This window comes from Salmo salar, chromosome 13 (genome assembly GCF_965601325.2).
Source record: "Salmo salar chromosome 13, fSalSal1, whole genome shotgun sequence".
Lineage (NCBI taxonomy): Eukaryota > Metazoa > Chordata > Actinopteri > Salmoniformes > Salmonidae > Salmo > Salmo salar.
Genome location: NC_138303.1, coordinates 112,480,040 through 112,500,367, shown reverse-complemented (window position 1 = coordinate 112,500,367; position 20,328 = coordinate 112,480,040). Strand labels below are relative to the sequence as shown.

The 20,328-nt window shown below is 51.5% G+C and overlaps 1 protein-coding gene across 4 annotated transcripts in view; it reads right to left on the bottom strand.

The window, feature by feature from the left end:
• The window catches only part of LOC106568556 (FSD1-like protein), a 126,212-nt gene that overhangs the window by 47,250 nt on the left and 58,634 nt on the right, over window positions 1-20,328 (bottom strand). For 2 of the 4 annotated variants that reach the window (XM_045692675.2, XM_045692674.2), the window contains exons 7-10: window positions 19,011-19,220; window positions 18,633-18,731; window positions 17,970-18,099; window positions 14,108-14,140 (exon numbers count right to left, since the gene is read on the bottom strand). In XM_045692675.2, coding sequence (XP_045548631.1) covers window positions 14,108-14,140; window positions 17,970-18,099; window positions 18,633-18,731; window positions 19,011-19,220 — 472 coding nt within the window. The remainder of the gene's footprint in view (window positions 1-14,107; window positions 14,141-17,969; window positions 18,100-18,632; window positions 18,732-19,010; window positions 19,221-20,328) is intronic. The other 2 variants (XM_045692677.2, XM_045692676.2) reach the window with 1 other exon arrangement.

The following is a 20,328-nucleotide window of genomic DNA, read 5'->3' as shown; positions in this document are numbered from 1 at the left end:
GGGTGTGAGGAGTCAGTATGGACTGACAGGGTGTGAGGAGTCAGTAAGGACTGACAGGGTGTGTGGAGTCAGAGTAAGGACTGACAGGGTGTGAGGAGTCAGAGTAAGGACCGACAGGGTGTGAGGAGTCAATAAGGACTGACAGGGTGTGTGGAGTCAGTAAGGACTGACAGGGTGTGAGGAGTCAGTATGGACTGACAGGGTGTGAGGAGTCAGTAAGGACTGACAGGGTGTGTGGAGTCAGAGTAAGGACTGACAGGGTGTGAGGAGTCAGAGTAAGGACCGACAGGGTGTGAGGAGTCAATAAGGACTGACAGGGTGTGTGGAGTCAGTAAGGACTGACAGGGTGTGAGGAGTCAGAGTAAGGACTGACAGGGTGTGTGGAGTCAGTAAGGACTGACAGGGTGTGTGGAGTCAGTAAGGACAGACAGGGTGTGAGGAGTCAGAGTAAGGACAGACAGGGTGTGAGGAGTCAGTAAGGACCGACAGGGTGTGTGGAGTCAGTAAGGACCGACAGGGTGTGTGGAGTCAGTAAGGACCGACAGGGTGTGAGGAGTCAGTATGGACCGACAGGGTGTGAGGAGTCAGTATGGACCGACAGAGTGTGAGGAGTCAGTATGGACCGACAGGGTGTGAGGAGTCAATAAGGACTGACAGGGTGTGAGGAGTCAGAGTAAGGACTGACAGGGTGTGAGGAGTCAGAGTAAGGACTGACAGGGTGTGAGGAGTCAGTATGGACCGACAGGGTGTGAGGAGTCAATAAGGACTGACAGGGTGTGAGGAGTCAGAGTAAGGACTGACAGGGTGTGAGGAGTCAGTAAGGACTGACAGGGTGTGAGGAGTCAGTAAGGACTGACAGGGTGTGAGGAGTCAGTAAGGACTGACAGGGTGTGAGGAGTCAGAGTAAGGACTGACAGGGTGTGAGGAGTCAGAGTAAGGACTGACAGGGTGTGAGGAGTCAGAGTAAGGACTGACAGGGTGTGAGGAGTCCGGGTAAAGACTGACAGGGTGTGAGGAGTCAGAGTAAGGACTGACAGGGTGTGAGGAGTCAGTATGGACTGACAGGGTGTGAGGAGTCAGTATGGACTGACAGGGTGTGAGGAGTCAGTATGGACTGACAGGGTGTGTGGAGTCAATAAGGACTGACAGGGTGTGAGGAGTCAGTAAGGACTGACAGGGTGTGAGGAGTCAGTAAGGACTGACAGGGTGTGAGGAGTCAGTAAGGACTGACAGGGTGTGTGGAGTCAGTAAGGACCGACAGGGTGTGTGGAGTCAGTAAGGACCGACAGGGTGTGTGGAGTCAGTAAGGACCGACAGGGTGTGTGGAGTCAGTAAGGACCGACAGGGTGTGAGGAGTCAGAGTAAGGACCGACAGGGTGTGAGGAGTCAGTAAGGACCGACAGGGTGTGAGGAGTCAGAGTAAGGACCGACAGGGTGTGAGGAGTCAGTAAGGACCGACAGGGTGTGAGGAGTCAGTAAGGACCGACAGGGTGTGAGGAGTCAGTAAGGACCGACAGGGTGTGAGGAGTCAGTAAGGACCGACAGGGTGTGAGGAGTCAGAGTAAGGACCGACAGGGTGTGAGGAGTCAGTAAGGACCGACAGGGTGTGAGGAGTCAGTAAGGACTGACAGGGTGTGAGGAGTCAGAGTAAGGACTGACAGGGTGTGAGGAGTCAGTAAGGACTGACAGGGTGTGAGGAGTCCGGGTAAAGACTGACAGGGTGTGAGGAGTCAGAGTAAGGACTGACAGGGTGTGAGGAGTCAGTATGGACTGACAGGGTGTGAGGAGTCAGTATGGACTGACAGGGTGTGTGGAGTCAATAAGGACTGACAGGGTGTGTGGAGTCAGTAAGGACTGACAGGGTGTGTGGAGTCAGTAAGGACCGACAGGGTGTGTGGAGTCAGTAAGGACCGACAGGGTGTGTGGAGTCAGTAAGGACCGACAGGGTGTGAGGAGTCAGAGTAAGGACCGACAGGGTGTGAGGAGTCAGAGTAAGGACCGACAGGGTGTGAGGAGTCAGTAAGGACCGACAGGGTGTGAGGAGTCAGAGTAAGGACCGACAGGGTGTGAGGAGTCAGTAAGGACCGACAGGGTGTGAGGAGTCAGTAAGGACCGACAGGGTGTGAGGAGTCAGTAAGGACCGACAGGGTGTGAGGAGTCAGTAAGGACCGACAGGGTGTGAGGAGTCAGTAAGGACCGACAGGGTGTGAGGAGTCAGTAAGGACCGACAGGGTGTGAGGAGTCAGTAAGGACCGACAGGGTGTGAGGAGTCAGTAAGGACCGACAGGGTGTGAGGAGTCAGTAAGGACCGACAGGGTGTGAGGAGTCAGTAAGGACCGACAGGGTGTGAGGAGTCAGTAAGGACCGACAGGGTGTGAGGAGTCAGTAAGGACCGACAGGGTGTGAGGAGTCAGTAAGGACCGACAGGGTGTGAGGAGTCAGTAAGGACCGACAGGGTGTGAGGAGTCAGTAAGGACCGACAGGGTGTGAGGAGTCAGTAAGGACCGACAGGGTGTGAGGAGTCAGTAAGGACCGACAGGGTGTGAGGAGTCAGTAAGGACCGACAGGGTGTGAGGAGTCAGTAAGGACCGACAGGGTGTGAGGAGTCAGTAAGGACCGACAGGGTGTGAGGAGTCAGTAAGGACCGACAGGGTGTGAGGAGTCAGTAAGGACCGACAGGGTGTGAGGAGTCAGTAAGGACCGACAGGGTGTGAGGAGTCAGTAAGGACCGACAGGGTGTGAGGAGTCAGTAAGGACCGACAGGGTGTGAGGAGTCAGAGTAAGGACCGACAGGGTGTGAGGAGTCAGTAAGGACCGACAGGGTGTGAGGAGTCAGTAAGGACCGACAGGGTGTGAGGAGTCCGAGTAAGGACCGACAGGGTGTGAGGAGTCAGAGAAAGGACCGACAGGGTGTGAGGAGTCCGAGTAAGGACCGACAGGGTGTGAGGAGTCCGAGTAAGGACCGACAGGGTGTGAGGAGTCAGAGTAAGGACCGACAGGGTGTGTGGAGTCAGTAAGGACCAACAGGGTGTGAGGAGTCAGAGTAAGGACCGACAGGGTGTGAGGAGTCAGAGTAAGGACCGACAGGGTGTGAGGAGTCAGTAAGGACCGACAGGGTGTGAGGAGTCAGAGTAAGGACCGACAGGGTGTGAGGAGTCAGTAAGGACCGACAGGGTGTGAGGAGTCAGAGTAAGGACCGACAGGGTGTGAGGAGTCAGTAAGGACCGACAGGGTGTGAGGAGTCAGTAAGGACCGACAGGGTGTGAGGAGTCAGTAAGGACCGACAGGGTGTGAGGAGTCAGTAAGGACCGACAGGGTGTGAGGAGTCAGAGTAAGGACCGACAGGGTGTGAGGAGTCAGTAAGGACCGACAGGGTGTGAGGAGTCAGAGTAAGGACTGACAGGGTGTGAGGAGTCAGTAAGGACTGACAGGGTGTGAGGAGTCCGGGTAAAGACTGACAGGGTGTGAGGAGTCAGAGTAAGGACTGACAGGGTGTGAGGAGTCAGTATGGACTGACAGGGTGTGAGGAGTCAGTATGGACTGACAGGGTGTGTGGAGTCAATAAGGACTGACAGGGTGTGTGGAGTCAGTAAGGACTGACAGGGTGTGAGGAGTCAGTAAGGACTGACAGGGTGTGTGGAGTCAGTAAGGACCGACAGGGTGTGTGGAGTCAGTAAGGACCGACAGGGTGTGTGGAGTCAGTAAGGACCGACAGGGTGTGTGGAGTCAGTAAGGACCGACAGGGTGTGTGGAGTCAGTAAGGACCGACAGGGTGTGTGGAGTCAGTAAGGACCGACAGGGTGTGAGGAGTCAGAGTAAGGACCGACAGGGTGTGAGGAGTCAGAGTAAGGACCGACAGGGTGTGAGGAGTCAGTAAGGACCGACAGGGTGTGAGGAGTCAGAGTAAGGACCGACAGGGTGTGAGGAGTCAGTAAGGACCGACAGGGTGTGAGGAGTCAGTAAGGACCGACAGGGTGTGAGGAGTCAGTAAGGACCGACAGGGTGTGAGGAGTCAGTAAGGACCGACAGGGTGTGAGGAGTCAGTAAGGACCGACAGGGTGTGAGGAGTCAGTAAGGACCGACAGGGTGTGAGGAGTCAGTAAGGACCGACAGGGTGTGAGGAGTCAGTAAGGACCGACAGGGTGTGAGGAGTCAGTAAGGACCGACAGGGTGTGAGGAGTCAGTAAGGACCGACAGGGTGTGAGGAGTCAGTAAGGACCGACAGGGTGTGAGGAGTCAGTAAGGACCGACAGGGTGTGAGGAGTCAGTAAGGACCGACAGGGTGTGAGGAGTCAGTAAGGACCGACAGGGTGTGAGGAGTCAGTAAGGACCGACAGGGTGTGAGGAGTCAGTAAGGACCGACAGGGTGTGAGGAGTCAGTAAGGACCGACAGGGTGTGAGGAGTCAGTAAGGACCGACAGGGTGTGAGGAGTCAGTAAGGACCGACAGGGTGTGAGGAGTCAGTAAGGACCGACAGGGTGTGAGGAGTCAGTAAGGACCGACAGGGTGTGAGGAGTCAGTAAGGACCGACAGGGTGTGAGGAGTCAGAGTAAGGACCGACAGGGTGTGAGGAGTCAGAGTAAGGACCGACAGGGTGTGAGGAGTCAGTAAGGACCGACAGGGTGTGAGGAGTCAGTAAGGACCGACAGGGTGTGAGGAGTCCGAGTAAGGACCGACAGGGTGTGAGGAGTCAGTAAGGACCGACAGGGTGTGAGGAGTCAGTAAGGACCGACAGGGTGTGAGGAGTCCGAGTAAGGACCGACAGGGTGTGAGGAGTCAGTAAGGACCGACAGGGTGTGAGGAGTCAGAGTAAGGACCGACAGGGTGTGAGGAGTCAGTAAGGACCGACAGGGTGTGAGGAGTCAGTAAGGACCGACAGGGTGTGAGGAGTCAGTAAGGACCGACAGGGTGTGAGGAGTCAGTAAGGACCGACAGGGTGTGAGGAGTCAGTAAGGACCGACAGGGTGTGAGGAGTCAGTAAGGACCGACAGGGTGTGAGGAGTCAGTAAGGACCGACAGGGTGTGAGGAGTCAGTAAGGACCGACAGGGTGTGAGGAGTCAGTAAGGACCGACAGGGTGTGAGGAGTCAGTAAGGACCGACAGGGTGTGAGGAGTCAGTAAGGACCGACAGGGTGTGAGGAGTCAGTAAGGACCGACAGGGTGTGAGGAGTCAGTAAGGACCGACAGGGTGTGAGGAGTCAGTAAGGACCGACAGGGTGTGAGGAGTCAGTAAGGACCGACAGGGTGTGAGGAGTCAGTAAGGACCGACAGGGTGTGAGGAGTCAGTAAGGACCGACAGGGTGTGAGGAGTCAGTAAGGACCGACAGGGTGTGAGGAGTCAGTAAGGACCGACAGGGTGTGAGGAGTCAGTAAGGACCGACAGGGTGTGAGGAGTCAGTAAGGACCGACAGGGTGTGAGGAGTCAGAGTAAGGACCGACAGGGTGTGAGGAGTCAGAGTAAGGACCGACAGGGTGTGAGGAGTCAGTAAGGACCGACAGGGTGTGAGGAGTCAGTAAGGACCGACAGGGTGTGAGGAGTCCGAGTAAGGACCGACAGGGTGTGAGGAGTCAGAGAAAGGACCGACAGGGTGTGAGGAGTCCGAGTAAGGACCGACAGGGTGTGAGGAGTCCGAGTAAGGACCGACAGGGTGTGAGGAGTCAGAGTAAGGACCGACAGGGTGTGTGGAGTCAGTAAGGACCAACAGGGTGTGAGGAGTCAGAGTAAGGACCGACAGGGTGTGAGGAGTCAGAGTAAGGACCGACAGGGTGTGAGGAGTCAGTAAGGACCGACAGGGTGTGAGGAGTCAGAGTAAGGACCGACAGGGTGTGAGGAGTCAGTAAGGACCGACAGGGTGTGAGGAGTCAGTAAGGACCGACAGGGTGTGAGGAGTCAGTAAGGACCGACAGGGTGTGAGGAGTCAGTAAGGACCGACAGGGTGTGAGGAGTCAGTAAGGACCGACAGGGTGTGAGGAGTCAGTAAGGACCGACAGGGTGTGAGGAGTCAGTAAGGACCGACAGGGTGTGAGGAGTCAGTAAGGACCGACAGGGTGTGAGGAGTCAGTAAGGACCGACAGGGTGTGAGGAGTCAGTAAGGACCGACAGGGTGTGAGGAGTCAGTAAGGACCGACAGGGTGTGAGGAGTCAGTAAGGACCGACAGGGTGTGAGGAGTCAGTAAGGACCGACAGGGTGTGAGGAGTCAGTAAGGACCGACAGGGTGTGAGGAGTCAGTAAGGACCGACAGGGTGTGAGGAGTCAGTAAGGACCGACAGGGTGTGAGGAGTCAGTAAGGACCGACAGGGTGTGAGGAGTCAGTAAGGACCGACAGGGTGTGAGGAGTCAGTAAGGACCGACAGGGTGTGAGGAGTCAGTAAGGACCGACAGGGTGTGAGGAGTCAGTAAGGACCGACAGGGTGTGAGGAGTCAGTAAGGACCGACAGGGTGTGAGGAGTCAGTAAGGACCGACAGGGTGTGAGGAGTCAGTAAGGACCGACAGGGTGTGAGGAGTCAGAGTAAGGACCGACAGGGTGTGAGGAGTCAGTAAGGACCGACAGGGTGTGAGGAGTCAGTAAGGACCGACAGGGTGTGAGGAGTCCGAGTAAGGACCGACAGGGTGTGAGGAGTCAGAGAAAGGACCGACAGGGTGTGAGGAGTCCGAGTAAGGACCGACAGGGTGTGAGGAGTCCGAGTAAGGACCGACAGGGTGTGAGGAGTCAGAGTAAGGACCGACAGGGTGTGAGGAGTCAGAGTAAGGACCGACAGGGTGTGAGGAGTCCGAGTAAGGACTGACAGGGTGTGAGGAGTCCGAGTAAGGACTGACAGGGTGTGAGGAGTCAGTATGGACTGACAGGGTGTGAGGAGTCAGTAAGGACTGACAGGGTGTGAGGAGTCAGTATGGACTGACAGGGTGTGAGGAGTCAGTAAGGACTGACAGGGTGTGTGGAGTCAGAGTAAGGACTGACAGGGTGTGAGGAGTCAGAGTAAGGACTGACAGGGTGTGAGGAGTCAGTAAGGACCGACAGGGTGTGAGGAGTCCGAGTAAGGACCGACAGGGTGTGAGGAGTCCGAGTAAGGACCGACAGGGTGTGAGGAGTCAGTAAGGACCGACAGGGTGTGAGGAGTCCGAGTAAGGACCGACAGGGTGTGAGGAGTCCGAGTAAGGACTGACAGGGTGTGAGGAGTCAGTATGGACTGACAGGGTGTGAGGAGTCAGTATGGACTGACAGGGTGTGAGGAGTCAGTAAGGACTGACAGGGTGTGAGGAGTCAGTATGGACTGACAGGGTGTGAGGAGTCAGTAAGGACTGACAGGGTGTGTGGAGTCAGAGTAAGGACTGACAGGGTGTGAGGAGTCAGAGTAAGGACCGACAGGGTGTGAGGAGTCAATAAGGACTGACAGGGTGTGTGGAGTCAGTAAGGACTGACAGGGTGTGAGGAGTCAGTATGGACTGACAGGGTGTGTGGAGTCAGTAAGGACTGACAGGGTGTGAGGAGTCAGAGTAAGGACTGACAGGGTGTGAGGAGTCAATAAGGACTGACAGGGTGTGTGGAGTCAGTAAGGACTGACAGGGTGTGAGGAGTCAGAGTAAGGACTGACAGGGTGTGTGGAGTCAGTAAGGACTGACAGGGTGTGAGGAGTCAGTAAGGACCGACAGGATGTGTGGAGTCAGTATGGACTGACAGGGTGTGTGGAGTCAGTAAGGACTGACAGGGTGTGAGGAGTCAGAGTAAGGACTGACAGGGTGTGAGGAGTCAATAAGGACTGACAGGGTGTGTGGAGTCAGTAAGGACTGACAGGGTGTGAGGAGTCAGTATGGACTGACAGGGTGTGAGGAGTCAGTAAGGACTGACAGGGTGTGAGGAGTCAATAAAGACTGACAGGGTGTGAGGAGTCAATAAGGACTGACAGGGTGTGAGGAGTCAGAGTAAGGACTGACAGGGTGTGTGGAGTCAGTAAGGACTGACAGGGTGTGAGGAGTCAGTAAGGACCGACAGGGTGTGTGGAGTCAGTAAGGACTGACAGGGTGTGAGGAGTCAATAAGGACTGACAGGGTGTGAGGAGTCAATAAGGACTGACAGGGTGTGAGGAGTCAGTAAGGACTGACAGGGTGTGTGGAGTCAGTAAGGACTGACAGGGTGTGAGGAGTCAGTAAGGACCGACAGGGTGTGAGGAGTCAGAGAAAGGACCGACAGGGTGTGTGGAGTCAGTAAGGACTGACAGGGTGTGAGGAGTCAGAGTAAGGACTGACAGGGTGTGTGGAGTCAGTATGGACTGACAGGGTGTGAGGAGTCAGTAAGGACTGACAGGGTGTGAGGAGTCCGAGTAAGGACTGACAGGGTGTGAGGAGTCCGAGTAAGGACTGACAGGGTGTGAGGAGTCAGTATGGACTGACAGGGTGTGAGGAGTCAGTATGGACTGACAGGGTGTGAGGAGTCAGTAAGGACTGACAGGGTGTGAGGAGTCAGTATGGACTGACAGGGTGTGAGGAGTCAGTAAGGACTGACAGGGTGTGTGGAGTCAGAGTAAGGACTGACAGGGTGTGAGGAGTCAGAGTAAGGACCGACAGGGTGTGAGGAGTCAATAAGGACTGACAGGGTGTGTGGAGTCAGTAAGGACTGACAGGGTGTGAGGAGTCAGTATGGACTGACAGGGTGTGTGGAGTCAGTAAGGACTGACAGGGTGTGAGGAGTCAGAGTAAGGACTGACAGGGTGTGAGGAGTCAATAAGGACTGACAGGGTGTGTGGAGTCAGTAAGGACTGACAGGGTGTGAGGAGTCAGAGTAAGGACTGACAGGGTGTGTGGAGTCAGTAAGGACTGACAGGGTGTGTGGAGTCAGTAAGGACTGACAGGGTGTGAGGAGTCAGTAAGGACCGACAGGATGTGTGGAGTCAGTATGGACTGACAGGGTGTGTGGAGTCAGTAAGGACTGACAGGGTGTGAGGAGTCAGAGTAAGGACTGACAGGGTGTGAGGAGTCAATAAGGACTGACAGGGTGTGTGGAGTCAGTAAGGACTGACAGGGTGTGAGGAGTCAGTATGGACTGACAGGGTGTGAGGAGTCAGTAAGGACTGACAGGGTGTGAGGAGTCAATAAAGACTGACAGGGTGTGAGGAGTCAATAAGGACTGACAGGGTGTGAGGAGTCAGAGTAAGGACTGACAGGGTGTGTGGAGTCAGTAAGGACTGACAGGGTGTGAGGAGTCAGTAAGGACCGACAGGGTGTGTGGAGTCAGTAAGGACTGACAGGGTGTGAGGAGTCAATAAGGACTGACAGGGTGTGAGGAGTCAATAAGGACTGACAGGGTGTGAGGAGTCAGTAAGGACTGACAGGGTGTGTGGAGTCAGTAAGGACTGACAGGGTGTGAGGAGTCAGTAAGGACCGACAGGGTGTGAGGAGTCAGAGAAAGGACCGACAGGGTGTGTGGAGTCAGTAAGGACTGACAGGGTGTGAGGAGTCAGAGTAAGGACTGACAGGGTGTGTGGAGTCAGTAAGGACTGACAGGGTGTGAGGAGTCAGTAAGGACTGACAGGGTGTGAGGAGTCAGAGTAAGGACCGACAGGGTGTGAGGAGTCAATAAGGACTGACAGGGTGTGAGGAGTCAGAGTAAGGACTGACAGGGTGTGAGGAGTCAGAGTAAGGACTGACAGGGTGTGTGGAGTCAGTAAGGACTGACAGGGTGTGAGGAGTCAGTAAGGACTGACAGGGTGTGAGGAGTCAGTAAGGACTGACAGGGTGTGAGGAGTCAGAGTAAGGACCGACAGGGTGTGAGGAGTCAGAGTAAGGACCGACAGGGTGTGAGGAGTCAGAGTAAGGACTGACAGGGTGTGAGGAGTCAGTAAGGACTGACAGGGTGTGAGGAGTCAGAGTAAGGACTGACAGGGTGTGTGGAGTCAGTAAGGACTGACAGGGTGTGAGGAGTCAGTAAGGACTGACAGGGTGTGAGGAGTCAGAGTAAGGACCGACAGGGTGTGAGGAGTCAATAAGGACTGACAGGGTGTGAGGAGTCAGAGTAAGGACTGACAGGGTGTGAGGAGTCAGTAAGGACTGACAGGGTGTGAGGAGTCAGAGTAAGGACTGACAGGGTGTGTGGAGTCAGTAAGGACTGACAGGGTGTGAGGAGTCAGTAAGGACTGACAGGGTGTGAGGAGTCAGAGTAAGGACCGACAGGGTGTGAGGAGTCAATAAGGACTGACAGGGTGTGAGGAGTCAGTAAGGACTGACAGGGTGTGAGGAGTCAGAGTAAGGACTGACAGGGTGTGAGGAGTCAGTAAGGACTGACAGGGTGTGTGGAGTCAGTAAGGACTGACAGGGTGTGAGGAGTCAGAGTAAGGACCGACAGGGTGTGAGGAGTCAATAAGGACTGACAGGGTGTGAGGAGTCAGTAAGGACTGACAGGGTGTGAGGAGTCAGAGTAAGGACTGACAGGGTGTGTGGAGTCAGTAAGGACCGACAGGGTGTGTTGAGTCAGTATGGACTGACAGGGTGTGAGGAGTCAGTAAGGACCGACAGGGTGTGAGGAGTCAGTAAGGACTGACAGGGTGTGAGGAGTCAGAGTAAGGACTGACAGGGTGTGAGGAGTCAGAGAAAGGACTGACAGGGTGTGAGGAGTCAGTAAGGACTGACAGGGTGTGAGGAGTCAATAAGGACTGACAGGGTGTGAGGAGTCAGTAAGGACTGACAGGGTGTGAGGAGTCAGTAAGGACTGACAGGGTGTGAGGAGTCAGTAAGGACTGACAGGGTGTGAGGAGTCAGAGTAAGGACTGACAGGGTGTGAGGAGTCAGTAAGGACTGACAGGGTGTGAGGAGTCAATAAGGACTGACAGGGTGTGTGTCCTTTGATAGGATAGAGACGAGAGGCTTGTGAACTTGTCTCATGAAAACACTACAGTCGCACATCTTGTACAACATTATATATATTCCAGGTATAGTCTATAATAAAATATCATACATGGACACAACAATTCAAGAAAAATTATCTCCACCATCATTGACTAAAATGGGCCTTTTCCTATAAGTCAATCAGTGGACCTCTCCTCAGTGTTTAGCCAATCAGTGGACCCCTCCTCAGTGTTTAGCCAATCAGTGGACCGCTCCTCAGTGTTTAGCCAATCAGTGGACCCCTCCTCAGTGTTTAGCCAATCAGTGGACCCCTCCTCAGTGTTTAGCCAATCAGTGGACCGCTCCTCAGTGTTTAGCCAATCAGTGGACCCCTCCTCAGTGTTTAGCCAATCAGTGGACCCTTCCTCAGTGTTTAGCCAATCAGTGGACCCCTCCTCAGTGTTTAGCCAATCAGTGGACCTCTCCTCAGTGTTTAGCCAATCAGTGGACCTTTCCTCAGTGTTTAGCCAATCAGTGGACCCCTCCTCAGTGTTTAGCCAATCAGTGGACCCTTCCTCAGTGTTTAGCCAATCAGTGGACCGCTCCTCAGTGTTTAGCCAATCAGTGGACCTCTCCTCAGTGTTTAGCCAATCAGTGGACCTCTCCTCAGTGTTTAGCCAATCAGTGGACCTCTCCTCAGTGTTTAGCCAATCAGTTGACCTCTCCTCAGTGTTTAGCCAATCAGTGGACCTCTCCTCAGTGTTTAGCCAATCAGTGGACCTCTCCTCAGTGTTTATCAGCGATGAAATAGCAGCTGCTGTGAGTCAGTATGTGACAGACAGAGGAGAGGAGAGTACTGCAGGGCTGAGAGTCAGTGCGTGGCAGACAGAGGAGAGGAGAGTACTGCAGGGCTGAGAGTCAGTATGTGGCAGAGGAGAGGAGAGGAGAGGAGAGTACTGCAGGGCTGTGAGTTAGTATGTGACAGACAGAGGAGAGGAGAGTACTGCAGGGCTGTGAGTTAGTATGTGACAGACAGAGGAGAGGAGAGTACTGCAGGGCTGAGAGTCAGTATGTGGCAGAGGAGAGGAGAGGAGAGTACTGCAGGGCTGTGAGTTAGTATGTGACAGACAGAGGAGAGGAGAGTACTGCAGGGCTGAGAGTCAGTATGTGACAGACAGAGGAGAGGAGAGTACTGCAGGGCTGTGAGTCAGTATGTGACAGACAGAGGAGAGGAGAGTACTGCAGGGCTGAGAGTCAGTGCGTGGCAGACAGAGGAGAGGAGAGTACTGCAGGGCTGAGAGTCAGTATGTGGCAGAGGAGAGGAGAGGAGAGTACTGCAGGGCTGTGAGTCAGTATGTGACAGACAGAGGAGAGGAGAGTACTGCAGGGCTGTGAGTTAGTATGTGACAGACAGAGGAGAGGAGAGTACTGCAGGGCTGTGAGTCAGTACGTGGCAGACAGAGGAGAGGAGAGTACTGCAGGGCTGAGAGTCAGTATGTGGCAGACAGAGGAGAGGAGTGTACTGCAGGGCTGTGAGTCAGTATGTGGCAGACAGAGGAGAGGAGAGTACTGCAGGGCTGAGAGTCAGTACGTGGCAGACAGAGGAGAGGAGAGGAGAGTACTGCAGGGCTGTGAGACAGTACGTGGCAGACAGAGGAGGGGGCGGGGAGAGGAGTGTACAGCAGGGGTGTGAGTGGCGGACTGGCCTGTCATTTGAAAGTCTCTGTAGCCTCAAGCCTTTGGCTCGTAATCTGAATCTCTCACCCTGCTCTCTACCTCTTCATTGTGACTCTGTTGAATTATGTAAATTCTCTGAAACCCTCCACTCTTCTCCTTTCCATGCCCTCAACAGACAGAACAGCAATACCAGCAGAGCTACAGTAATAGTCGAGGATGCTCAGATTACCAATGAATAACTAGTGAAGCTAAACAGTCAGAGTAACATCAGTTCATTAATAGGTCAATAAACACAATCATTGCTGTGACTATCTTATCATCTTAAATAGAGAAATATCGCTTTATCTTGACATTAATAAACACATAAATAGCTATTAAAATTGATGATTTAATATATAGTAGATTAATAGAATGCATTTAGAAAGGTGAACTCTTATTTTGAAGGGACAGGAAGTATAGGTTGTGCCTTTGCCCAATGACAGGCATTTTCACATTTAACCACACCCACATGTGAAAACTGAAATATCAAGTAATTTTTTGGTTTATATGCAACAACAAAAAACCGAGCTAACAAGATAACTAACACTTTTCTGTTTTTTGGGTTTTTAGAGAAAGAAAAAAAAAAAGAGCTGTTTTCACGTTGCTGATTTGTCCGTTTTAACTTGGAAAACAATTAGCCAAAAAAGTACATGGACCTCATTGTGATTTCGGGAACATGATATGATGGAATGAATGACCGGACAAATATGGACATTACAGTTTCTATACTTACTACAGTAGAGTGAATTGTTACTCACCAAAACCATTTGTTGCAAGCATAAGAGAAATTAGTAAAAACAAAAATAAATTCGGTGATACTAAATTGTACATTAATTCTGTAACAGAGATGGGTCGCCTAGGGATAAAAGTTAATGTTATTTATTTTGTTATAATTTCTTTAAAAGGACAAAGGGAAAAAAGGAATATAGCGTGAGGTTTGTAGAAAGAGAAACAGTTAGGAAAGATGCCATCTACAGATGAAGAGTCTTTCATTGGTTCAGGACACAATAAGAATACATTATATTCTTTGTTTGTGGGAGGCCCGGCAAACCAAAATCGAATTTCCCCAATTCATTCCATTTGACCTAAATTAAGAGTTTATAAAAAGCATCCATTTCCATCTGTAGATGTCTCCTTAAGTCAGTCACACAAAGAAACTACACATATTCTCAATATCAAGTCATTTCAGGAGGTTTCTCTCAGAAGAGCAACGTTGCTGAAAAGGTTTGTAGCCTAAACTGTTCGCACAAAAACCCGAAAGGGGACTTGATGTGCAGAACAGCCTATATGAAAGCGATTGTCGGAGCGTACAAACATGAACACAGGCGGTCTCTACCTAATATGGCCACTGGTTACACGGTAGCCTAACCCTACATTCAGCTAGCCTAATGCTACATTCAGCTAGCCTAATGCTACATTCAGCTAGCCTAATGCTACATTCAGCTAGCCTAATGCTACATTCAGCTAGCCTAATGCTACATTCAGCTAGCCTAATGCTACATTCAGCTAGCCTAATGCTACATTCAGCTAGCCTAATGCTACATCCTACAGCTGAAAAGTCACACGTGGTCACCTTGACATGTTCTTCAGATTGGTAAGATGAGCGCTGTTGACGAACACAAAGAAACAATAAAAACATCTGGTTAAAATAAAAAAAGACATTCTGTGGTGGAGCTGGCTATTTAAAAAAGACCCTAAAAGAGATTCCATTCGGCACTAAATAAACGCAAATTCTACATTGTAGCTGAGTAAACCAACCTTCAGTAGATGTCTTTCCACATCCAGAGATTACTACTCTGAACTCTCTCTTTAAAAGGGAGCTTCAGCCTACAATTGGTTTTCAAGAACATTTTCTGACACTATCAATGCCGGAACTTTACAAAGTATAAAATGTGTTGATCTCTTGAAGGAAATTACGCTTCAACTTGGCAGACAGCGTTTTGACAGACAACGCTGCAAGTGGATACCCAAGACAGGAGAGGAAGCCTTTTAATAAAACATGAGCCTCTAAAGTGTCCGGCTGCTACTGACAAAAAGGTCTTTGTTCAAACCGCCCCTCGATAGCAGATAGACAACACAAGCCACCACAAGCCACCATGACCCAAACACAGAAGAATGTGACATCTAAAAATGGCACTTCAATGGTAGCCAGGTCCCAGATCTGTTTGTGCAGTCTTGCCAACTCTTACTTTTTTGGTAGCCTGGTCGCAGATCTGTTTGTGCAGTCTTGCCACCTCCTCTGGTCTTATTTGTCACGCTAATGTGTCAACGACCATAGGAATTGGCAAGACTGCACAAACCAATCTGGGACCAGGCTAGGTAATGACCATAGGAGTTGATTTAGAACAACATCTCATCCCATGATTTTGGAATGAGATGTTCGACTAGCAGGTGTCCACATACTTTTGGGTAAATGTAGTGTATATTTCGCAATCATACAGGAGATGCCGATGATTTTGTTACAAAGCTGTGAAATGTGTGATGACCAAGAGAGACTGTTGTCTAGCAGCACACTTAACAGCTGCGTCTCTGAAACCTCTGCGATGGGTGTCCCGCCAACTGACAGCTGTTAAGGAGGGTAATTTCTTCCTTCTCCTCTTCGTACATATTAGCATTGACTTAGTTTTTTTTGGCTTGTATTTACCACTCATTTGGTTTTGGGTGATCCAATTGGAAAATACTTATGTCAGCTTCACTATAACCTCTTTCAGCTGCCCTACATCATTTCCTGTTACATAGACAATGGTATCGTCAGGAAACATGGTTGCTATACAAATTGGAGCACACCAGAGGGAGATCCTTTGCATACAGCAAGTACATAATAGGTCCTAGGCAGCTGCCTTGTGGGACACCATAGCATACAGAATGAGGTTCAGAATAGGCACCATTTATGAACGTAAACTGCTTTCTGTTGACAAGATAGGACTGTAACCATCTCAATGAGGTGTTATATCCATAGTGACACAATTTCATCAACAGTATATAATGATCCACAAGGTCAACAGCAAGTCAAGGTCAACAGCAGGTCAAGGTCAACAGCAAGTCAAGGTCAACAGCAAGTCAAGGTCAACAGCAGCATAGAAATAAAGAAGCAGCACACCCACAAGTTGACCTTGGTCACGTGACCTGAGCCACTATTAAATCAACTGGAGCTGTTGCAGTCCAGCAATCCTTACGGTATGCGCGCCGGTAGGCTGGGACCCTTACGGTATGCGCGCCGGTAGGCTGGGACCCTTACGGTATGCGCGCCGGTAGGCTGGGATCCTTACGGTATGCGCGCCGGTAGGCTGGGATCCTTACGGTATGCGCGCCGGTAGGCTGGGATCCTTACGGTATGCGCGCCGGTAGGCTGGGATCCTTACGGTATGCGCGCCGGTAGGCTGGGATCCTTACGGTATGCGCGCCGGTAGGCTGGGATCCTTACGGTATGCGCGCCGGTAGGCTGGGATCCTTAAGGTATGCGCGCCGGTAGGCTGGGATCCTTACGGTATGCACGCCGGTAGGCTGGGATCCTTAAGGTATGCACGCCGGTAGGCTGGGATCCTTACGGTATGCGCTCTGCTAGGCTGGGATCCTTACGGTATGCACGCCGGTAGGCTGGGATCCTTACGGTATGCGCTCTGCTAGGCTGGGATCCTTACGGTATGCACGCCGGTAGGCTGGGATCCTTACGGTATGCGCTCTGCTAGGCTGGGATCCTTACGGTATGCACGCCGGTAGGCTGGGATCCTTACGGTATGCACGCCAGTAGGCTGGGATCCTTACGGTATGCACGCCCGTAGGCTGGGATCCTTAAGGTATGCACGCCGGTAGGCTGGGATCCTTACGGTATGCGCTCTGCTAGGCTGGGATCCTTACGGTATGCATGCCGGTAGGCTGGGATCCTTACGGTATGCGCTCTGCTAGGCTGGGATCCTTACGGTATGCACGCCGGTAAGCTGGGATCCTTACGGTATGCACGCCGGTAGGCTGGGATCCTTACGGTATGCACGCCGGTAGGCTGGGATCCTTACGGTATGCACGCCGGTAGGCTGGGATCCTTACGGTATGCACGCCGGTAGGCTGGGATCCTTACGGTATGCACGCCGGTAGGCTGGGATCCTTACGGTATGCACGCCGGTAGGCTGGGACCCTTACGGTATGCACGCCGGTAGGCTGGGATCCTTACGGTATGTACGCGGGTATGCTGGGACTTTTACAGTATGCACGCTGGTAGCTGGGATCCTTACGGTATGCACGCCGGTAGGCTGGGATCCTTACGGCATGCACGCCGGTAGCCTGGGATCCTTACGGTATGCACGCCGGTAGGATGGGATCCTTACGGTATGCGCTCTGCTAGGCTGGGATCCTTACGGTATGCACGCCGGTAGGCTGGGATCCTTAAGGTATGCACGCCGCTAGGCTGGGATCCTTAAGGTATGCACGCCGCTAGGCTGGGATGCTTACGGTATGCACGCCGCTAGGCTGGGATGCTTACGGTATGCACGCCGGTAGCCTGGGATCCTTACGGTATGTACGCCGGTAGGCTGGGATCCTTACGGTATGCACGCCAGTAGGCTGGGATCCTTACGGTATGCACGCCGGTAGGCTGGGATCCTTACGGTATGCACGCCGGTAGGCTGGGATCCTTACGGTATGCACGCCGGTAGGCTGGGATCCTTACGGTATGCACGCCGGTAGGCTGGGATCCTTACGGTATGTACGCCGGTAGGCTGGGATCCTTACGGTATGCACGCCGGTAGGCTGGGATCCTTACGGTATGCACGCCGGTAGGCTGGGATCCTTACGGTATGCAAGCTGGTAGGCTGGGACCCTTACGGTATGCACGCTGGTAGGCTGGGAACCTTACGGTATGCACACTGGTAGGCTGTACAGTATGCACGCTGGTAGGCTATACAGTATGCACGCTGGTAGGCTGTACGGTATGTATGCTGGTAAGCTGGGATGAATTTATTCTGTTCTATATAAAACCATACATATATGGTTACTAACAAATGCTTCCAAAATGTTATGTAGTGATGACTAATGTGTCAACGACCATAGGAGTTGGCAAGACTGCACAAACAGATCTGGGACCAGGCTAGGTAATGGCCATAGGAGTTGGCAAGACTGCACAAACAGATCTGGGACCAGGCTAGGTAATGGCCATAGGAATTGGCAAGACTGAATAAACAGATCTGGGACCAGGCTATCTCAATGGCAGTTTGTGGTCAAATTAAGATAAGGCCCAATCCCAAATTGAACCCTAGACCCTAAGTCCTATGAACTTGTGGAGATCTGAGAGTATTTGACAGGCGCGGTCAATATGGTAATAAGCTCCAGCTTTCCTTCTGATAGGCTCACTGGAAATTTCACCATATTGCTTATACCAATCAGGGCGTAGGGTGTAAGGGTACATTTGGGACACATTGTGTGTGTTCCAGTTCAGTTCTCACCTGCCCTTGTTCTCCTTGCCCTTGACCTTGCTCTCCAGCCCCTTTCCCCCCTGGGGGTCCCACTCCACAGTCCTGTCCTCTACCTTCAGGTTCAGATGGGACGACGACGAGTCGAAACCGAAGTTAAACGCTGGGGAGGGAATCAATCAACCAGTCAATCAATCAGTTAACCAGTCAGTCAACCAGTCAGTTAATAACTACACAATAACTACATAATTGTTGATCCAAGACAACATAGGTCTGGTTTCCAGGGTAACTAACACAGTCTTGCCTCTGGTTTCCAGGGTAACTAACACAGTCTTGCCTCTGGTTTCCAGGGTAACTAACACAGTCTTGCCTCTGGTTTCCAGGGTAACTAACACAGTCTTGCCTCTGGTTTCCAGGGTAACTAACACAGTCTTGCCTCTGGTTTCCAGGGTAACTAACACAGTCTTGCCTCTGGTTTCCAGGGTAACTAACACAGTCTTGCCTCTGGTTTCCAGGGTAACTAACACAGTCTTGCCTCTGGTTTCCAGGGTAACTAACACAGTCTTGCCTCTGGTTTCCAGGGTAACTAACACAGTCTTGCCTCTGGTTTCCAGGGTAACTAACACAGTCTTGCCTCTGGTTTCCAGGGTAACTTACAGTCTTGCCTCTGGTTTCCAGGGTAACTAACAGTCTTACCTCTGGTTTCCAGAGTAACTGGATCAGAGTATTCTCCAGCTGCTGCCTTGTTGCAAGCTCGTACCCGGAAGTTCATGAACTTGGAGTCAAACTTTAAACCTGGAGGATGAACAGCACATTAATCTGTACAGGTTCATTATGTTCTGTAGGTGAACAAGCTTTCAGAGTTTGATAAAAGTTACAAAAGGTGAAGCAAAACTATATAGATTAGTCATATTTTAAACACAAGAAGCTGCATGAAAACACTGCAGTATTTGCCTGGTCCCAGATCTGTTTGTGCCATCTTGCCAAGTGACATGACAATGGCAATAGGAGTTGGCAAGACGACAACAAACAGACCTGGGACCAGGCTACAGTAGGTCTACTCTAGCTCCGTACCGGACAGTGAGTATTCTGTGGTCTTGATGTTGTCCACCACCTCCCAGCACCGTTGGTCTTTGATGCGTGGCAGTCCTTCGTGGTCGGTCTTTCTGTACTCCAGTATGTAGTGGTCTATCTTACTGTCCTCCACTGGCATCTTCCAGGCTACGGACACCGTGTTGTCTAACACCAGACAGTCCCCTACCTCTATCTCTGGGGCTCGAGGGACTGAAACGATACAGAGAAATGGGGATTTTAAAAGACAGCAACAGATCTGTGCAATGGAAAATCATTTAAGGGTTGACTAAATTATAAGCTTTTTTGGATGTCGTCCTAAATGACATTCAGGATTCATTAATGGAAATGTTTTAAAAAAGGAGTGAAATGTTTTTAGCGAGCGAAAGAGAGAGAGAGAAAGTCACACATACGCCCAGGCCGTGAGCAGGCAAACAGGCCTAAACCCCCACTCTTACACTAGCCCAAGCCAATGGCATGTACCAGATGCTCAGCAGGCTCTGCTCACACTTACTGGTCTGAGGTCAAACCACACGACCAACAACATTGGACACTTTATGGAACACAAAGCCTTCACTATCTCATCCTGGAATATCCAAGGCCTGAGGTCATCTGCCTTTGGCCTAAAGAGCAGGAACCTGGACTTCATCAAAGAAATCAGAAATACAGACATTGTCATCCTACAAGAAACCTGGTATAGAGGAGATGGACCCACTGGTTGTCCTCTAGGTTACAGAGAGCTGGTAGTCCCATCCACCAAGTGTGCTAATTTGGTATAGATTAGACCTAACTCACTCCATTATATTAATCAAAACAGGAACATTTTACATTTGGCTAGAAATTCTAAAGGAAAAGTTCTCAACAGAGAAAAATGTCCTCCTGTGTGCTACCTATATCCCCCCACTAGAATCCCCATACTTTAATGAAGACAGCTTCTCCATCCTACCTATATCCCCCTACTAGAATCCCCATACTTTAATGAAGACAGCTTCTCCATCCTACCTATATCCCCCTACTATAATCCCCATACTTTAATGAAGACAGCTTCTCCATCCTACCTATATCCCCCTACTAGAATCCCCATACTTTAATGAAGACAGCTTCTCCATCCTACCTATATCCCCCTACTAGAATCCCCATACTTTAATGAAGACAGCTTCTCCATCCTACCTATATCCCCCTACTAGAATCCCCATACTTTAATGAAGACAGCTTCTCCATCCTACCTATATCCCCCTACTAGAATCCCCATTCTTTAATGAAGACAGCTTCTCCATCCTACCTATATCCCCCTACTAGAATCCCCATACTTTAATGAAGA